The sequence below is a fragment of the Sturnira hondurensis genome, unplaced genomic scaffold (assembly GCF_014824575.4).
Source record: "Sturnira hondurensis isolate 20B ecotype Veracruz unplaced genomic scaffold, ASM1482457v3 Scaffold0003801, whole genome shotgun sequence".
Taxonomy (NCBI): domain Eukaryota; kingdom Metazoa; phylum Chordata; class Mammalia; order Chiroptera; family Phyllostomidae; genus Sturnira; species Sturnira hondurensis.
The window spans coordinates 4,438,625-4,460,232 of NW_028076432.1; the positions used below are offsets into that span (position 1 = coordinate 4,438,625).

At 41.0% G+C, this 21,608-nt stretch overlaps 1 protein-coding gene across 14 annotated transcripts in view; it reads right to left on the reverse strand.

The window, feature by feature from the left end:
• Positions 1–21,608, reverse strand: part of DLG2 (discs large MAGUK scaffold protein 2) — a 1,965,529-nt gene that overhangs the window by 320,544 nt on the left and 1,623,377 nt on the right. The window contains exon 1 of one of the 14 annotated variants that reach the window (XM_037042853.1): positions 16,775–16,864. The exons of the other annotated variants lie outside the window; for them this stretch is intronic. Within the exon in view, the coding sequence (XP_036898748.1) occupies positions 16,775–16,810 (36 nt within the window). The 5' untranslated portion in view covers positions 16,811–16,864. Of the gene's footprint in view, positions 1–16,774; positions 16,865–21,608 lie in introns of those variants that run through there. 14 annotated transcript variants of the gene reach the window in all.

Below are 21,608 nucleotides of genomic sequence, written 5' to 3' on the forward strand. Positions count from 1 at the left end.
TATCCATTATCTATGAAACCCAGACTTCAGAATGGCTTTTTTTAGCAATAAGAAAATGAAAGAATAGATTAGATATAAGATGACCTTGGAATAGTTAAGAGTAGCTAAGAAATACAAGTTTTACAGAATTATTAACTGTGGAAAAAGACAAAGGGGTGACCCAGTGGGAAAGGACAAGATAATTGGCACTAGATTTCAATTAAAATAAGTCTGGTACAGAACACAAAGGACTGTTTCAAGCAAATCATTTCACTGTTGGGGGTCTGGTTGGTGGTAAGTGGCAGGGGGCAGCACGGAAGAAAGTGGGGCAGAATCAAATGATTTCTCCTTTATTCAGAGAGATAGAGATAGTAAGATCAGCAGATATATTACCCGTGAATTAAATAAATGTAGAAGGCTCCATCTTTTCTCATGAGGAAAAAAATCTATTTCCATTTTCCTGAGGTGATGTGATGCAGTGAGGCAGAAATTCGGGTCAGTTGCTAACTCGGCCACTAACTGACTCAGGCCAGTGGATACACTGCTGTGGAAACAGAAGTTGCTGGGTGCCCCCATCTCTAGGGTCCCTGTGATTCCAGATTCAATGATTCCCATGGTTTAAAAATAACATCTCAAAGTGTTTTATAGTCAGAAAGCTGTTTTCCCACCTCACATTTCTTCCCAAACAAGATGAAACATAAACAAACAAATGTAATGGAAGCATTCTTGGGTATTAACTGGTCCTTATCACATACTTGTTTAGGAGTCAAGGAAACTATAAATATCCCACTTAATCCTGAATGGTGAGCAGGCTGGGGGGTTGGTATAGAGCATGGAGAGAGAGAGAAGAGACATGGTACCCACACAAGTGAACCTTGAATGCCAAGTTAAGAAGTTTTGTCAGCCCAGGCCTGTATGGCTTAGTTGGCTGGGAGTCATCATGTAAAGTGAAGGGTGGCTGGTCTGAATCGCCAACAGGGCATGTGCCTGGGTTGCAGGTTCAGTCCCTGGTCGGGGTGAGTGCTAGAGGCAACTGGTCAATGTTTCTCTCTCACATTGATGTTTTTCTCCCTTTCTTCCCTCCCTTCTCTCTGTCTCTCTCAACAAATAAATAAAATCTTTAAAAAGGAAGTTTTGTTAGTAAGTGGCTGGGGGAGGGCTTTACAGAGGCATCGAACACAACTTGATTTGTGTCGGGGGGGTAACTAGGGCAACAATGAAATGTTGTGGTTGAAGAACTAAGTGATCAAGAATTGGATAATCCAATGGGAGACTATTACAATTTTCCAAGTGGTAGATGATGAAGACCTGAACTAGAAAAATGAGAGTGGAATTTACAATGGGAAATGGACACAGACTTGAGAGAGGGCCCAGAAGGAGGTTCCATGGAGCTATTCTCCTCAGATACCTCTGGGAACAAAGTAGAGTTTAAATAATACATACAGTGCTGAATGAATGGAAGATGAGCGATGAGAAGGTGATTAGAGGGAAGATGATACTTTTAATCAAGATGAGAACACAGGGTGAAAAGTGGGTTTGGACAAAGGATAATTCATTTTAAGACACATAGAATTTGCTGTGTGTACTGAATATCTTGTAGGCATTGGAAAATATCTGTCTGGAGCTTAGAAAAATAGTTCACATTAATAATCATTTTAGTCTTGGTGTTTCTAAGGTGAGTGCCCTGACCTCACTAGACCCAGATGTAGAAGAGTCTTGTACGAAATAGGGATAGTAAGAGAACCCACTTCACTGAGTTGCTGTAAGGTTAGATTAGTTAGTGCATGTAAAATGCTCACAATAGGGCCTGATATATAGAAGAACATATACTTATTAGCTGTTATTGACCTCTCCCCTGACACATCCAAAGGATGATCTGGGCAAGTATAAAGTTATCTCAGTAAAGACTCAGCAGACCCAGGGGAAGTGCTGGGGGCACAGACACTGCAAGAGGAAGCACAGTGCCCTGGAAAACCCTGTCCTAGCACTTTGGAGACTGGGGTTTCTGACTCCTCCTGCAGATACTTTATCTCATTTGGGTGGCCCCTTAACCTCTCTGGGCCTCAGCTTCTTCATCTGGAAGGAGAGGCTCGTGATAAATCTCTGAGGTCCCTTCCCCTGCCTAATAAACAAATATATTCCATATACAATCTGTATTTTGTTGACAACTTGAGAAAAACAAACAGTTCATTCAGCATTAAACTTTTAAATACCCTCTAGCACATCTCAGAGTGAATGAACTAGAAATTATATTTGAAGTGGAAATTTCTAATTAAGTTCCCTCTCCTCCTGGAGGCTGTTACACTTGGTGGAGAGTGATAACATTTCTGACAGTTGCCGCATGAGAGCTCAAGGCCCAAATCCTGGAGCAGAGGCAAAATGAGAAACCGATATTGAATATTTACGTGCCTTAGCAGTTACAATTAGCATTCCTTTTAAATATGGTTTGCTGATGCAAAAATGGGCATATATTAAAAAAAACCTTTAAAAATGTTTTGGTTTACCAGGGTGTTTATAGAGGGCTGATCATTTTAGAGTCTTTGATTAAAAATGGTAAGATATAATTTGGCTATGCAAACCCACTTACTGCTGGCCAAAACACAGTAAATAACTTTCAGGATTCATGCATTTTGAGTGATCAGGTAACTATCTTATAAGAATATGTAAATAAAAATCGTTGAAACCTTCCTTATATGTGTTATACAAATATAAGACAGTCCTAGTATCTTGAGCTCTGATTTTTCTCTCAACTCTAGATTTCTAAATCTATCAGCTTACTTGACTCTCCAGTTGGATGTCTAAGATTTTTCAAACTCATGCTGAAAAGCAAACTCTTATTTTTCTTCCAACCCTGTTTCTGGATACCTTTTCTACTTTCAGCAAATATTAATACCAACCTCAAGTGCTCAAACCAGCATCTACATGCTAACCTTAATTCCCTTTCCTTCCCACCTCCCCTTGCAATCCATCAGCATGTCGTGTACTCCAGCTCCAAACCATATTTCAATCCCACCAACTTCTTTCCAACTCCACGCCTGTTCCCCTCCGCCAGGCCACCATCCCTCCAGGGACGCTGCCACAGCTTCTTTTTTGTGCTCTCTGCTGTCACTCTGCCCCCCCCCCCATTCATTTTTGATCCAAGAACCAGAATGATCTTTTAAGAGTATATATCATATCATATCTCTTTTTTTTGCTAACTTTTTTGGCTTCTTGTTGTACTTTGAATAAAATCCAAACAACTCACTATAACCTCAACTTGTCCTTCTGATTCTACTTCATTCAGCTGCCCGCCTCCTTTACTGTTCTACAGCTACAAGGGCTTCCTTCTGCTTCACCCCCATCCAACTTCCTCTAGCCTTGGGGCACTTGTAGCAGCTGTCTTTCTGACTGTAGCGCTCTTCCTTAGATCTTCTCACGTTTGATCCTGTGTTTTTCATAAGTCTCAGATTAAAGGCCAATTCCTCAGAGAGCTCTTTGCTCACTACCCGATTTAAAGTAGCTTTCCACACTGTTGTTTGTGCCCAGGAGTGGGATTATTGGGAAAGGGTGGGGGGAGACTGTGGAAGAGGGTATAGTGAGGATAAAAGATGATGGAAGGGGACTTTAGTTGGGGTGATGAACACAATACAGTGTACGAATGATGTGTTGTGGAATTGTGCACCTGAAATCTGCATAATTTTGTTAACTAGTATCACCCCAATAAATTCAATACAAAGGAAAAACCCTCCAATTATTCCTTTCAAGACTCAAGAAAAAGAAGAAAAGAAGCAACAAACTTCTCACCAAGGTAGCNATTGGGAAAGGGTGGGGGGAGACTGTGGAAGAGGGTATAGTGAGGATAAAAGATGATGGAAGGGGACTTTAGTTGGGGTGATGAACACAATACAGTGTACGAATGATGTGTTGTGGAATTGTGCACCTGAAATCTGCATAATTTTGTTAACTAGTATCACCCCAATAAATTCAATACGAAGGAAAAACCCTCCAATTATTCCTTTCAAGACTCAAGAAAAAGAAAAGAAGCAACAAACTTCTTGCCAAGGTAGCAAAGCAATTTCTTTCAGAACAGTTGTTTTCAGTTCTCTGAAAACTGTGTATCTCAGTTTTATCAACCTGATACAGGGTGCAGCGTTGGGGGGGTGGTGGCAAAAAAAGATTTGGAATGGTGTCCAGAACTCAAAGTGTATAGGAATATTGGAGGAAATATTAAGATGTCCTCCCCCCCACCCCCCAGGTGTCAGTTGGGGGAAGGGAAAAATGGAGCAGGGCCATTGAGAGTTGTTTTGTATAGCAACAGTTTTGCAGCTAACCTCTGGAATGGTCATTTAATGTATCTATATAACCTTTAGCTGGTTTCATAGATATGTTAAATAGCTGTGGCCATGCTCTGAGCCAGGGAGAAGGGAGTGGCTTCTACCCAGGATGGAACTGGGGGCTGATCCTCTGAGACAGGGCCTGCATGAGAGCCATGTGGCTTTAGCAGAGTGAAGACTCCCTCTTGGTCAGGTGAGGGGGAGAGCAATGCTGTTTTAGAAAGATTTAAACCCAGACACGGCAGCCATTAGGGAGAGAGACACATAGTTTCAGCAGAGTTAGGACTCCCTCTTCTAGTCAAGAAAGAGAGAGCCATGTGGTTTTGCCTGAGTTAGGACCCCCTCTTTCCCAGACAGAAAAGGGAAAACCACGCAGCTTTGCCAGAATGGAGATCCCTGCGGCCAGGTGAAGAAGAAAGACACATGCTTTTGGTGGAGTGCGGCTTTGGTAGAAGCGGCCCACGCGGCTTTGGGGTGCTCCCTTCGGCCGAGTGGCCTGGAAAGCAGGAGAGACTTTGACTGGAACTTGGTACAAAGAACTCTTGCCAGTGGAAGGTGCCACATGACTTTGGATTAATTGGAGATCCTGCCTAGACAGGCAATACAGCCCACAGTGCCAGCGACCTGAAAAATGGACGTGTGCTCTTTTCCTGATTTACGGTACCCGGAGTTGGGACAGTGGGAGAAGGGAGCGTTGTGTGTGTGTGTGTGTGTGTGTGTGTGTGTGTAGGTGAATACCCTTAAAGACTTTAATATTTTAATGAAGGCATTAGGTCTAAATAGCATTAAATAAACATTTTGTTTCTTTTTCACAAATCTTTGGCATTGAGAGATGTCTTTCCAATTGGCGGCGGACAGAAGAGCCCAATAGATATTAGTATAGTGTCCTTGGGAGGGGCCTCTGTTTTCTGAAGCAGTTTTTGGCATCCCTCAGTGGGCCAAGTATTGCCTCCCCTCGGACCCTTGTTCGATAACAAACGTAATACAAAATATTACTGTAAGATCATGCCCTACATATACGTAAATTTGAACCTTAACAGAATGTGTTTGCAGTTAATATAGGAGTTAAAATAAAATCACAGCCATTCTACTTCAGAATTATTAAACTAACCCTTAAACAACAAGAATTCTTTTTTAAAAATATTTTATTTATTTATCTTTAGAGGGGAAGGGAAGGAGAGAGGGAGAGAAATATCAATGTATGGTTGCCTCTGCCAAGGACACACAATATATCGTGTGTCCCCTGCCGGGAACTGGCCTGCAACCCAGGCATGTGCCCTGATTGGGAATCGAACCGCGATCCTCTGGTTCGCAGGCCTGTGCTCAATCCACTGAGCCACACCAGCCAGGGCCAAGAATTCTTTATATGCACTTAATTACTATATTCAATATAACAATAGGCTAAGGGAAAAATATTATTACTTATAATATTACTTAATATTATTATTACCACACATACCCCTAGTTTGCCTTGGATAGTTTCTATTTACTTCTGTTGCTCTGATATCTTATCCATGTCAGCACTCATCCCAGATGATCCATTTCCTAACAAATTATCATCATTGTCTACATCCTCATCATCAACAGTTGTATAAAAATGGGCTGGGATGCTTTCTGTTCTGTAAGTTCCCCCTCATGAGCATAGCTTTCATGCTCACAACTGTCCACAAGAAGCTCACCAAACAGTCCTGAGGAAGAACAGTTATTTCATGCATGGAACTGTATTTATAAAAAAAGAGTGGGAGGCTGAAGAGGGTAGGGGGTCCAATATATGGGGACAGAAGGAGACTAGACTTCGGGTTGTGAGCACACTGGGCAATATACAGATGATGTTTATAGAACTGCATGTCTGAAACCTTCATGATCTCATGAACAAATGTCACCCCCCTAAACTTAATTTAAAAAGGTATACCTAGACAGATAAAATATTTGAAAGATCTTAAGATAAAAGTAAATAAATAAATACTTTTTCAGCCTATCTTTAATATCCTGTTTTAATTTCTTATAGAACTGAGGCCTATCTGATGTTTTGCTTGTTTTTTATCTCTCCCACCCCAAGAAATGCTCCCTGTGGGTAAGGGTTTTGTCCCTTTCACCTCTAAACCTATGATGCCTGGAACACTATGTAGATACTTAACACTTCTTGGATTAGGAATGCTTATTACTATTAGATCATGTAATTTTATATAAATGATTAAAATTTTATTTAACAATCCTTTATTGCATATTTATTAAGAGCAGGGTACTGATCAGAGGCCTTTTCAGAGTGAATTTGTCATGCAGCTACAGAATGGTTGACTAAAGTGAACTCAATGGGTCAGAATCTTTGAGAGTGTGTTGCAGGAGATAACGTAGGAAGAGCTCTGAGACTGTGCTGCTGTTGCTGGCCAGGGGCTAGCACCCGGGTTGCCAGGCAACACCTTTTAGCACTTAGGTAGCAGCTACAAATGAGCAGCCACAGGGGAAATAAAGGCAGGGCCCTCACTATTGCAATCAAGATCAAGAACTTAACACAGGAGGCTAAAAGCAAAGGAGGACATACCTCACTTGGTGACTCAGTAGTCCTCAGCCTGGTTTGATAACACTACCCGTCATTCCAAACAACACAAGTAAACTACGATAGTGCAGGGGGTGAGCCCTTGAAAGTCGGTGTATATCATCTCCACTAGCTGGGTAAAGGAAAACCTTGAGACTGTGTATGCATTCCAATGCACAGAAGGGGGAAGCGAGGGTGTATGATGCCCAAAGAAAAGTTCCTAAAACAACTTTGGTTAATTCCCTGCCTCTGTCATGTATGCAAAATGAACAAAGAGTCTGGAGCAAGATAAGGATTTTGATGAACAGATCCCCATACCTATGTTTGGGTAGTCATGTCTCTCCAGGGGGGGAGTTGGCACCACCATTACCTGTCAATCAATATGTAACTCCCTCACCCCCATCCCATCAACTATATAAGTCCTCAGAACAAAGGCCTCACTCTCTTGGCCCTCTCGACCCTTTCTTGCCACATGGTGGGGGCAGCCCTAGATAGCCAGCCTCTGGCCAGGGCCCCTGGCCTCCCAGCCTCTGGTCACCCTGCTTTTGCCACCCTTGCTCTAGCCACTCTTGCTTTTGCTCTTCTGTTAGAACTTAGCACTAATAAACTTTCCTTGTACATTAATAGGCTCGCTGATCTGTATTCTTTACTACATCAGCAAGAAGAACTGAGTTTCTGGGAGTTTCTCCCATAGCAGGTGAGCTCAAGAATCTTCACATAAAAAAAACCATTTTATTTATTTATTTTTTAGAGAGGGGAGGGGAAGGAGAAAGAGTGGGAGACAAACATCAGTGTGTAGTTGCCTCTCACATGTCTCCTACTGGGGACCTGGCCTGCAACCAAGGCATGTGCCCTGACTGGGAATCGAACCAGCAACCCTTTGCTTCACAGGCCCATGCTCAATCCACTGAGCTACACCAGCCAGGGCAAGAATCTTCACTTTTAAAATGCTCTCTAAGCTTAAGGGAAAAAGAAGGAAAAATAAATCAATAAAATGCTCTCTAATGAGAACTGGTCAGTCAGCTATGGGCACCTCTTATGCAGAGGTAGCTCCTTGTTCTTCTATGCAATCCTCCTGACCCTTCATTCATGCTCTACTTGATTTCTGTCTCAGATTGTGCTGTAACTTTGCTGGTATAAAAACTCTCTGTCCCTTTGGGGCTCTATTGCCACTTAGAACTTGGAAGAAATGACTTGTACTTTGAAAGAGAATAAATTAAAGTGAAAACAGTGACCCATAAAAATAATGACAGATTCAGTCTCTTCATTCCAGGGCTCTATCACCACATTGTACTTTGTGCATGGGACTCTGCTGATGCAAATGTCTCTCTGGGTATCATGGTGGAGATATCCTTGAAGCCCCTGTTCCATGCCTCAGTGTCCTCCAAAACATGGTTGCTAAGGATAAACTCACCCAAATCCCAGAATTGCTCGGGCAAAGGGTCAAACTCTGGGGGGTAAAGACTTAAATCCTGTTCTCAAAGATCTGCTTTGAGGTCACCTCACCTTCTATTCTGGCATGAGGTACTGTATGTTTCCAGACTGACAGATTCCTTTATGTTAGGGTCATATTTAAAGCTGAGGTCTTTCCTTGATAGATGGTGGTAATCAAAGCAACCTTCTCAGTTTGCTCAGCATGCTATCCCTTTTGGAATCAGTAGACTGATTGCAAATGCTCATTTATTTATTTTTATTATTTTTATTCAATCAGTATATTGATTGTGCAGTTGTCTAATTTTTTCATCCCCTTTATTCCCCTCTGCCCTGCATCCCCCACACCTGGATTTCACCTCCCAGCTCTTTATTTCATGCCCATGGGTTGTACATATAACCCTTTGGCTTCTCCATTTCTTACACCATTCTTAACTTCCCCCTGTTTATTTTGTACCTACCATTTATGCTTCTTATGCCCTGTATGTTTTCCCCCATTCACTCCCCTCCCCCTCCCTGCTGACAACCCTCCATGTGATCTCCATTTCTGTGATATTGTTCCTGCTCCACTTGTTTGCTTAGTTTGTTTTGTGTTTTTTTATGTTCAGTTGTTGATAGTTGTGAGTCTGTTTCTCCTCTTACTGTCCATACTTTTTATCATCTTCTTTTTCTTAGATAAGTCCTTTTAACATTTCATATACTAAGGGCTTGGTGATGATGAACTTCTTTAACTTGACATTATCTGGGAGGAACTTTTTCTGCCCTCCCATTCTAATGATAGCTTTGCTGGATAGAGCAATCTTGGATGTAGGTCCTTGCCTTTCATGACTTGAATACTTCTTTTCAGCCCCTTCTTGCCTACAAGTTTTCTTTAGAAAAATCAGCTGTTAGTTTTATGCAAATTTTTTTGTAGGTAACTGTCTCCTTTTCTCTTGCTGCTTTTAAGATTTTCTCCGTATCTTTAATCTTGGGTAATGTCATTATGATGTGCCTTGGTGTGCTTCCTTGGGTCCAACTTCTTTGGGACTCTCTGGGCTTCCTGGATATCCTGGAAGTCTATTTCCTTTGCCAGATTGGGGAAGTCCTCCTTTATTGTTTTTTCAAATACGTTTTCAGTTTCTTTCTCTGCTTCTCCTTCTGGCACCCGTCCGATTTGGATGTTGGAACATTTAAAGTTGTCCTGGAGTTTCCTAAGGCTCTCCTCATTTTTTTGAATCCTTGTTTCTTCATTCTGTTTTGGTCAAATGTCTATTTATTCCTTCTGCTGTAAATCATTGATTTGAGTCCCAGTTTCCTTCTCTTCACTGTTGGTTTCCTATGTATTTTTCTTTATTTCACTTTATGTAGCCTTCACTTTTTCCTCTATTTTGCAACTATACTCAACCATTTCTGTGAGCATCTTGATTACCAGTGATTTGAAGGGTGCATTTGATAGATTGGCTATCGCTTTATTGCTTAGTTATTTTTTTTGGGAGTTTTGATCTGTTCTTTCCTTTGGGCCATATTTCTTTGAGCACTTCTGTCATGTTGCAAGGGACAGAGCCTTAGGTACTCACCAGGGCAGGCAACCCTTGTCACTGAGTTGTTGTGTTGTATGTGGGAGAGGGGTCAGGCAGGAGACAGTGATGCTTATTCAGCTCTCCACCTGCTTTCAGTCAGTTTGTCTGCTACTCACCAGCAAATTAGGCCCTTCTCATGCTGATTCCCAGGTAGTTGGGTTTGTGTACATCTCAGATGCTGTGGGTCTTTTCAACAAACTCTCCCGTGAGGCTGGGAGTTTCTTCTGCTGCTGCAACATCCACAGTTTTTTTCAGTCAGAGGTTTCTAGGCTTTCTTCTCCTGCACTGGAAACATGGGTTGTGTGGTCTGTCTCGCTCCCCAGTTGTTCCTCCTGGTTTATCCACACATAAGTGTGGGACCACCTGGTCCTCTAGCTACCACCTTGACATGGGTCTTCTCTGCCCCAGCTGCCCATCTCCACCCCTCTTACCAGTCTGGATAAATGTTTCTGCCTTAACTGCTTTGTTGTCAGACTTCTAGACAGTTTTATTTCCTGACAGTTCTGGTTATTTTTTTTTGTTTTTAAATTTGTTGTCTTTCTTTTGGTTGTATGAGGAAGCAAATGTGTCTATCTATGCTTCCATCTTGGCTGGAAGTCCTATTTTCTTTTAAACTTAATTTTCTATGGTTTCTAAAATTAAACTACCACTAAATTTAATTACCTGTTAAAAATACCATGAATAGGAAATTGATTAAATGAATTACTAAAATCCATACAATGAATGCTATGCAACCATAAAAGCAATGGCATACATGTCTAATATGATACTGAAAAAGAGCAATGATATATTGCTAAAGTAAAGAAAAAACACATTGCAAAACTGTATGTATATATAACCCTGATTGTTTAAAAAGGGGTATATAATCTGACAGAGATTGCCCGAAAGTTTAAACAGCCCAATGTTAAATGCTAATGGCAGTTTCAAAGGGCTACGGTGGTGAGGCCATGGTGGATGAGGAATGCTGGAGAGAAGGGGTTGTATTACATTCCACAGCCTGTAGTAGCATCGGGATAACTTTTACGTGAACATGTACTGCCACAGCAAGTTTCAAAGGTATCTAAGAAGTTTTAACTATTACGTTCAGGGTTTGTGTTACTTGGACAAGAAAAAACAAAAGGCGCTGCTAAAATAAACTAAAACGACAGTGATGTTTATAGAAAAACTGAGTAAATTTGAACAATCAAATTTTTAAATGCTATGTAGATTAATTCAATAGATATTCACCGAGTACCTTCTCTGTGGCGTCTTTAGACTGAATTTTGGGGAGGCCTCGGTGAGGAAAGCAGCGGCTCTGCCTTCAGTGACTCACAGTCCAAGAGGAACTCTCAACCTGGTATGGAAATGTGGGGAAGGGCAGGTATTTTTTGTTCCTAAATGTCAGATTTAGGGATCAGTGTTGGCATTAATCGTGCAAGGCAGGGTGTATTAAATGTCTTACAAACCGTCCTGTCAAAAATACAATAGCACCTACAATAAACGATATTGGATCAACATTATTTTTCACATAAATATGCTAATTACAAATGAGCCTTTATGAGATTATAGTGTAGATGAGAAAGATTCTTGGTTCTTTTTTTTCCTTTCCTGGATAGTTGACATTCTTCATANTTTTTTGTTCCTAAATGTCAGATTTAGGGATCCGTGTTGGCATTAATCGTGCAAGGCAGGGTGTATTAAATGTCTTACAAACCGTCCTGTCAAAAATACAATAGCACCTACAATAAACGATATTGGATCAACATTATTTTTCACATAAATATGCTAATTACAAATGAACCTTCATGAGATTATAGTGTAGATGAGAAAGATTCTTGGTTCTTTTTTTTCCTTTCCTAGATAGTTGACGTTCTTCATAAACATTAATATCAGTTTTAAAGACAGTAAAAGACTGTCTCTAGAGACCTACCTGTCAAATGGTCCATTCCTAAAGAATCTGAAAGGCTTAAGTAAGACTAAGGTGCTAAATAAAGTATTAATGAGGTCAAAATACATTAATTCAAAACTCAAACTCTGGCTGCTGCATGCAAGGTTTACCTGACATTTGTTTCACCATAGCTGCTCAGGAAAATGACATTCTTTTGTGTTTAGACTTACACATATTGTGACATCTGACTGTGGTCCATAATTACATTTTAGCATTTCTCTTACTCATTCCTCACCTAAAAATAAGCTAATCATTTCATGGCCCAACACCTGCCAGGAACCATGTTTTCTGAGTTCAAGAAAATTGTGTCAGGGACTAAAATCCTCTCTTTTAATAGTTTCATCTATCAAATCAAAGAGAGGAGATCCAGATACCCACAAATTCTGAAAATCAAGATGTGTTTACCAGTATTGTTGAGAAATTATATTTATTAATGTTTGCCCTTGAAAACATCTTCCACTTTTGTTCTTTCTTACCTAATGTATTACCCTACCTCTAAGTCTTTTTGAAAAAATTTATTCATCTTTAGAGAGGAAGGGAAGGAGAAAAGGAGAGAAATATCAATGTATGGTTGTCTCTTGTAAGTCCCCTGCTGGGAACTGGCCTGCAACCCAGGCATGTGCCCTGACTGGGAATCGAACCACGATCGTGTGGTTTGCAGGCCCACGCTCAATCCACTAAGCTACACCAGCCAGGGCCTACCTCTAAGTCTTAATGTAGGCTATTGCAACAGACCCTGGCCCCCATCTAACCATTTATTTTGAAAACTGTCAAACAACAGAAAAACCGAAAGAATGGTATAATGAACATCTGTAACATTTTACTAAGATTCAACATTTTACATTTAGCCTCCCTCCCACCCTTCTCTCTTTCTCTGACAACATGCATCTGTCTGCCTACTTATCTATCTGTCTCCTACATAAGCACATTACCACTATTACACCAAGGAAAGCTAACAGTAATTCTGTGCTATCCAGTATTCCTGGATAGCATAGTTCTTTAATTTATACTTCTTTAATTTCATACTTCATAATACTTCTTTAATTTATTCATATAAATTAAATTCATACTTCTTTAATTTACCTCAAAATGCTTTTTACAGTTTTTTGGTTTAATCCAGTATTGAACCAAGGCTTACTCATATTTGGTTGGTATTATTATTCTTAAACACTACCTTATTATTATTTTTTTTTGTAAAACTGACATTTTTTTTCCTTCTTTTTTTTTTTTTTTGAAGAGTTCAGGCCAAATGTTTATAGACTGTTCCACATTCTAGATCTGGATTTGTCTAATTGTTTCTTCCTAATCAGAAGCAGGTCAAACATTTTTAGCAAAATCTGGGGAATAACACTCTGTACTTCTTACTGTATCACATTAGGAGGAAGGCCAACATGTGAGCTTGTCTCCTATTGCTGATACCGAGTTTGGTTTCCTGATTAAGGACCACCAGATCTCTCCAATTCTAAAGGCACCTTTGTAAGTACCAATCTGTGGGGTGATTTTTGAGACTGTGTGAATATCCTTTTACCCAAAACCATTCATTTTAATTTCTTTTTTACACCTGCCTAAAATGGTGTAAAAAAGACTATACTTGCCTAAAATGCCTACTTCACTGAGGGTTGAAAAAAAGTAATTTTCTAATTCTCTATTTTTTCTCAGACCATTAGCTTACATTCTTTTGTGCAGAAAGCCTTTCCTTATATTATCATATTACCTCCCCATTACGGGCTTCTGATTTTTTTTTTGTTGATGAACATGATAGTTCATCACTGTGCAGTAGACTTTTGACTCACCTGCAAGCCTCTTCTAAATTTTCTCTCTCCCACTCATCCTCCCTCTCTTTCTATTACTACCTCCTTGACAGTCATCTTGTATATCATGGCCAATCTACTTTGTTTTTCAAATACTGCTTTTCACAGTTACACATGATCCAGATTCTCATATTCTTTGTTACTCCTCAAGGTTACATGCAGATTCTTTATCCTCACCTTTAAGGCATTCCATCTCTGGCTTTTATTACATGTCTCTCTAGTTTCTTAAGACTACAGACTTCTCCAATGTGAGGAAATATTACAACTGTTCTTCTCCAGTCCTCCCATCTCACAGGCCGGGGGAACAGGGTCACACATAGGGTCATGCAGTGTTTTTGTCACAGAGTAGAAATGGAAGTGCCTGTACTTAGTCCCCTCTGTCACACACCTCCTTTCTTGAGCAAGTCCTCTGCTGCAGCCAGAGCTTCCTGCACACCCTGTTCCAATGTTACTGCTTATGGGTCCCTTCCTCCCCCCTCTTCTGCTTCCTGGATTAGCTAAAGTATTGATCTTCCTCCATGTTCAGGCCAAGTGCTACTTTCCAAGACTCCTGTTGATGGTCTGTGCTACTCATGTGGCCATCAGCTCACAGGCTGGCAGCATTCTATAAATTTCCATCCTCCTTTAGTGCTTCTTTCAAAAGAAGCACTAAAAGATTATTATCTTTCAAAGTATGGATGTAATTTGAGTTCATTTTAACTAATTAAAACAAAACTGAAGAACAACAATTAAATTGAATATCTCCTTTATTTTACTCTAACCTTCAGGTAACCAATAAATTGAATATATGCTGTCTATACATTTTCTCCAAACACACATAAATAATATCCTCAGCTATATCTCTGATGTCTAGAATAGCATCAGGTACCTGTAACTGAATGAATGTGTATAGTTGCAAAAGCACATATATTTACTTCCATATATTGTTATTGTTTTTAAAAATAGATCATATGGCTCATTGTCACACAATTTACTTTCTTTTCCCATTTAAATTACCCTTTTATGAATACTGTCACTAACTAGACTGTACACCTCATGAGGGCAGGACCAACCATCGGGTTAGTCTTCCTATATTCCTGGGATGTGCCACAAATTCCCTTCCTCATAGATTATTATTGAGGGTGATTTTCATTACATGTACTGGATGTTTCTCTTCCTCTTCTCTGAAGAGGTTTTAAGGTTCACAAAGACTCTATTTCTCTAAAAAAAAAAAGCATTATTAACCAGTGCACCAAATATTTGGTGGTCAATTCCCATGGCTAATAATGGAAAGAAGACAAACTAGAAAAGGAAGTGATGAGTGAAGAACTAATGGAGGAGACACACGGGGCCCTGAAAAGGAGAGCATGGCTTTCCTTAGAGGGTAAGCTTTCCATCTTGAGTGCTGTCTCCTTGGGGAAGTGCCGGCTGGACCACACAACATATAGCCCTCACTCTCACAGTCAATGATTTCATATAAATTTTCTTTCTGGCCAATTGGAGAACCAGAAGAAGCAACAAAATAAGTTCAAAATTCTTCTGAGAAGACAAGCTTCACGAAATCGAAAGAGGGTGGGAGAACAGCCACCCTCTGGATTGCATCACCTTCATTGCATCCTCCGCTCTCTCAAACGTGTATCAGAACTTCAAAAAAGGAGCCAGGGCTGAGCACAGCCTTTGCCATCCGTCCCAAGGGAATACTGTAAGCATCGGAAAATTTCCATTTACATAGTCAGGAATGTACTTTCAGTCATTTAAATCTTTTCTAATCACAGCCAATTCCCTCCCTCCATCCCTCCTAATTTAGTGCAGAGATCACCACTCCCTGCAGAAAACAACTCCCCAGCGAAGTCGGAGTTTCCATAGTTAGTTGTTGGAGCTCCAGAGGTGAACAGAGCTGAAGCGCCACCCTCCCTGAGATGAAGAACCAATGCACCAAGAAATCAGTTTCCATTGCCTTCCTTCACTACCTTGCACCGAATGAAAGAACCGTAAACAATAGGAGGGAGGGGCAAAGAGAATCGGGAGAACAAAAATGAAAAACAAGAGAGTAGAGAGGGAAGGAATCCAGCGAAACTGGCTTATCTCAATCTGTCAGAACCCAGGAATTTAAATGTGGTTGGAAGGAGGTTGCTAATGAAGGTAATGCTAGTCACCAAATATTGAGCAAAAGAGTACTGTGCTGGGTTTGTTGCGGCTAATCTTCCCAAGAACTTAGCTGAGCTCAACTTTTGAAAAGAGGAGACAGGCACAGAAAGGTTAAAAGCTTCCACAACATCAGAGCTGGGACAGAAGTTTCATCTTTGTGATACATGGATTGTGTCCCCCCCCATACACACTTATGATGCCCCCCTCTACTATACTGGCTGCCTCAGACCTCCCTCCTATCTTCTGCAAGAAATACTCTGACTGAATCAATGCCCCAACCCCCCACAAAACAAATTTCCCTTCACCATGATATCAGGAAAGGAAGACTTTTAACGGCAGCTCCAGCTCCTGCTTGCTAGTGCCTGTCATCACTGTGGGTCATTTTGCTTTTCCATTCCCATTAACAGTCCCCTATAGGCATATCGGCCAGTCTTGGTCCCTAGGGGTTGCTCCCTTCCACCCCAAGCCGCCAGTGCAGGGGCCAGCCCCTCTCAGCCCCTCTGCCACTTCGGATGATGTTACAGAGAGCTAACAATCCCTCTGCTCTCTCCCGGCATCTTAATCAATATCAAAGCCTTATACATCCCTGTGGTCAAGTTCAGTGCCTCCTCACCTAGCTCACTATCCTTAAACACATGTACTTTTGACGCTACACTCGGGGCCAGTTACTTGAAAGACAAGCGGCAGGTTCGGGCGGGTCTTGTGAGACCGACCAGCATTAAATCAATAAGCACGGGTACAGGAGAAGGAGAAGCAACACTGGACGTGCTCTGAAACCCAGACCTCGAACTCTCAAATTCCACTCACTCCCGTAACAGTTGCCAATATCAGCATAAAATATACATGGCTATCTATCCCTTGCAGTTCTTGGCCCCCGGAGTTCTTTGGAACTCAGGCACATAATTCCGGATTCTTTAAAATCCCTTTCTCGATCTTTTAGCATTGCACACAGCTTCCTGTTGCGATTTTCTCTTTTGCCAAACACTTAGCCATCTGGAAAAGTTACCACAAACACTGCCCTGCAGAGATGGGGTCTCTTGATGACACCGGTTCCCGCTCCCCTCCCCCACATCCCCGCCTCCAGGTCTCACCTCTGGGATCCTCTCTGGATCTCTCCGCATCTGCATCTGTGTCTACATCGCCTGGCTTCTCCCTTCCTTACCTTTCCTCTGTGGCTGTCTGTCTATTCCCTCCTCCTGCTGCTGATCTCTCTCGCCTTTCTCCGACCCCCTCCCTCTCCCACCTCCTCCCTCTGACTGATCAGTGATCTGCCTCGACTTTCGGCTCCATCCTTTTTTCCTTCTCTCGTTGATTTCTCCTGCTCTGTTGGAAAGGCGGACCACCACTTAATGTGTTTACTGCCCAACACAGAGTTTCTGGAGTTGTGTTGCCCCTTTGAAGTGTAAACTGGCTTGCTGTGAGAGCCCTGTTATTATGCTCATAAGAAATTTAAAAAGTGTTCTCATTCATTAATACAACTGAAACACTGGGTTAGCTGTCAAGTCCAGGAAACCCGAGGAGCTTATACTTGAACTAAGAAAAAATGGTCTCTGCTTGCGTTTTGAAATGCCATCCCAGGCTGCCCTGTTTGTACTGAATGCTCCGTGACTCTGCCTCTACTTCAAGGATGAGCCTTAGCTGGGGGTTTTCTAGGTGGGGCTGCTGGCGAAGGCTTCTAGAGTTTGTAGGGCCCTGGGGCTGCTGTAAAACATCCCCCCTCCCCAAACCCACTGGTTTCTCTGTCTAATGTGGAGCCTTGCTGCACATCAAGGAACTGATGGAATGCTCAAACTGCTTCCTAACACCGCCGTTACAAGCTGAATGTTGTAACTCCAAGTTGGCTTCCCCATCTGTCTTTTTTTTCCCCTTAATTAGCACCAGTCAGTCAACAATAGCTTAACTTTGGGCTTTTGGGTATGTGCATAGCTCAAGGTTTACATCACTGCCATGGTAACTAACCTCCATTTGTTATCCAGCCTTGCCAACCATTCAGTCCCTCTTTAAAGCATAAAAACATCACTGCGTTGATGCAACATTAGTATGCACCTCGGAAACAAAATACAGGGTTAAATAAACACTCGGGGGAAGAGTCACACTGGGGACACGTAAAATGACTGACAGAAGACCTTGAGCATCACGTCAGATGATAGATGACTATGCACACGTGGCGCCCGAATGCAGGAGATACCGACGTTGTCAGTGTTGCTTCTCCTCGGAGTTGGGTGGAATGAGAAAGTCAGGTAAACTAGGAAAATGACATGGCTTTTTCTAGGAATAGGACACAGGTAAATGTGCATAAAAAGCATAAAACACTAAGACAAAGTACATATAATTGTACAATGTGTGTTTAGGATAACTTGTACAAAAGGTATGTGTTGTATGTATGAAAAGTAGGGTTTTTTTGTTTTTGTTTTTTTTTTTTTGCTGGCTTGCATAGTTTGGCCATGTAGTTTCCTTTTGGAAACACTCATCCACCTGAAGATTAATAAATGGTTGGTTCCCAAAGCAGAGAACTTGTATTTGGCTTTCTGCCATCTAGAAATTCCTGGCTAATGTTGATCTTTATCGATTGCTATAACTTTAACATTGCCTTAAAGCAAATTATTCTGTAATTATTTATGTTGTGTATATGTATATTCAAATACATATATACATATATATCCTATGGACCAAACAATAAATAAGTTAGGATAATTCAGTAACTTACTACTTTTATGTCCCAATAGGTTGCAAAATCCAAGGATACATCTATTTTAAAGAGTGCTCAGTGGATGTAGCTCTAGCTTCTGGTACTAGTTGGCTTTGCGTAATTTATTACACAAATATTGTGTGAAACAGTCCATGAGGTCCCAGTCATAGTTATGATTCTGTGATTCAATCATGTGATTTAAAATACATATATGCTGAATGATGCTTAATTTTGCAGAGAACTAACTTCTTTTTCTGCCTCCTTTCCTTAAAAAAGTCATTCATTTATTTACTCATTCAAACATTCATTCTAGAAGCATTTATTTGGGAGTTACTCTGTTCCAGGTCTTATGCCACAGATCATGATGCCAAGATTATTTAGAGGCTGTGTCCTTGAGGAGCTCTTGGTCTCTGATAGGATTTCCTCCTTTACAGAATTTTATCTCAAAGGCTGAACTGTAGAAAATCAGTTTCTCTCAAAGAACTCAAAATGTATCCATAATATTAAGTGCTGATGATAATTGGTATTTCATTTTGGAGAATTTTTTCTTTCTTCTCACCTTCCTTCTTCCCTCCTTTTCTTCCTTCCTTCCTTCCTTCCCTTATCTCTCTTTCTCTGCATCTGAACCTCCTATTTCTCCATCAGTGGGGGCAGTGTGATAAGAGGAAAGTTGCGTGGGTTTTTTCCAGCTGTTTCAGCTTTGAAATTTGGGCACTGCCTCTTGTCTGCTGTGTGATCATGAGCGAGTTACCTGCTCTGAGACTCCACTTTCACATCTATGATGTAATGTGATGATAGGAATACAACTCCAAGAGTTGCAGAGTTAAAGGACTGAATAAGATGAGGCATATAAAAATCTCTCCATGAATATGGCTATTGCTTTCAACACTAAAAGTCAAAAAATATTCCTGCTTTATGTAACATCCTTTTCAAATGAGTAAACCAACAGAGGTGGCTTTTTTGGCCTGAACCCTTGGTAGTGTCTTTACACACTATTAGCTATGGCTGTAACCTCTGCCCAAGAATTCTAAGACCAAGGCATCTTCGAGGATTCTGTGGGGACTAGACAGGTAGGAATCCATATGAGTTTGAATTAGTGTACAAAATTGCCAGTATTGCACTTGACCTACAAAAGTGGTTTGACCTAGTACTACTACTATACAACTAAAAGCAAATTTCAATTTTGTACTTTTTAATATGAATGGCACATTCAATTTAAGCATTGCTTTGGGGGATTATTTCCTGGTTAAAATATTTAATAAATAAAATCCATTTTATTTGCTTTTAAATTAAGGAAAAATGGTAAAATAAATATACTTGTTTTTTTCCAGAGTAGTTTTAGAAGACTCAAACTTGAGTCTGATATTGTAAAAATTTCAGCCTTAGGCAATGGGTTAGGCGATATTAAAATCTATATTTATTGTTGGCTATTAAGGAAAAGAGCAAATCTTTGACTATTTTAAGAGAACAGCATTAAGATTGCCAACTAATGAGCTGAAACTTGTTCTGACTGTGACACATTACTGAGCAAAGATTAGAGGAAATTAGTAGAAAGGGAGAAAAAGAGCCTTTTTTGGGCTGTGTATGTGGGAAAAAATGGAGGATCGGGAGTGTGTAGGAGAAGTGTGAGTATATGTGGGAGAAGAAGTGTTTAAATGTACAAAGGAAACTAAAATGAAACAGAACAATGTACGCTGGGGCATAGGCTTTCAAACTCAGCTTTCAGACAAGCACTTCTGCGTATCGTCAGAGCCTTTCCCAGCAGCGTTTGAACTTCCATCTGTGCCGTCTACCGGCTGGGAGCCCTGTCACCTCTGCCTTGGGAAGTCCCATCAAATCCTACTTCTTCTATGACATTCTTCCTAGTAAATGAAGGGCATTTACTTCCTCTGTCCTCAGAACTGAGCAGAGGTCTATTTCTTCCAACTCCCTACTCCCAGGCGCTTTGTAAATGGTTTGTGTTTTTGTTTAGATGTAATGTGTGGGCTACGAGATACATTTTTCCATTTGAAATGGCCTCAAGACCATTTGGTCCACATTGACTGAATGCCTGCAATGGGCCATGTGCTGGAATCAGTGAAAATAAGACTTGCGTTTGCCATAATGCAGATCACAGCTTCGTAAAGTGTAAGAACATATTCACTCTATGTTTCTGAAAGTCTTTCTACACAGGGGTCATGGTAGAAAGGCTGTAGTTCTGACATTTGAGATTCAGTGCTTTGGCTTTAAGCTTGTTATATGCTGTAACCTTGATATAGTTGAGATAATACATGGACTTTTTCCTGACATTCAACCTCAGAGTGATCTGCTGCTTCTGATTTACCAAGAAATAGGTTTTCATCGAGGGCAGAAAAGGACCATGAGGACACTCGAGTCCTAGGTAGACACAGTGTGAGGAAGGAGAGTTCACAGACTCCAAGTCTGGGAAATGTAACGGAGGTCAGCTTTCATTTGGGTGGGGGGAAGCAACGCCATTGGGTTGAGGAGATGCAGCAACTACTATATGAAAGCCTAATGCCCATTCTTTCGGAGTTTGAGGCTGGCTCACAGGGCTGTGAGCACAGTGCCTCCTAGTGGCAGTACTAAAGAAAGCAGGGCTTCCTACTACCTACTCTGTGTCAGGTTCCGTGCTGATACATTCTGGCACATTTAAGCCACAGGGTGCAATGCACCTCTGGTTCCAAGGACACCATTTTCCTTCCTTGTTTCCTTCTTGGAAAATAAAGGAATCAGTCGACCTGAAAGGCTAAATGCTATTCCAAGGGAAATAATATTAAATAAAAGTCCACTTGAAAACCAGTTTATGACATACTACATAAACACAACTTGAATATAACAAATTTTATTTTTAATGTTTTCAAGAGTAGAAAAAATATTCTTACTGGGATTCTTTGACATTTAATAAAACTTTCTCTCCTTTGTAGAAATAGATTCTCCCAGGCCCCCTAAGTCCCATTGGTTGGCCCTGGCTGGTATGGCTCAGTTGGTTGGAGCATGGCCCCATACATCAAAAGGCTGGGGGTTCAATTCCCAGTCAGGGCATATACTAGGTTGCAAGTTTGATCCCTGGTTGGGGCACATACAGGAGGCAACTGACCAATTTTTCTCTCTCACATTGCTGTTTTTTCTCTCTCTTACCTTTCTTCTCTCTCTAAAATCAACAACCCCATGTTTAAACATTAAAAAAAAAATCCTGTGGTTGGTCACCTGGCCTCTGCTTGAGTACCAGCAATGGA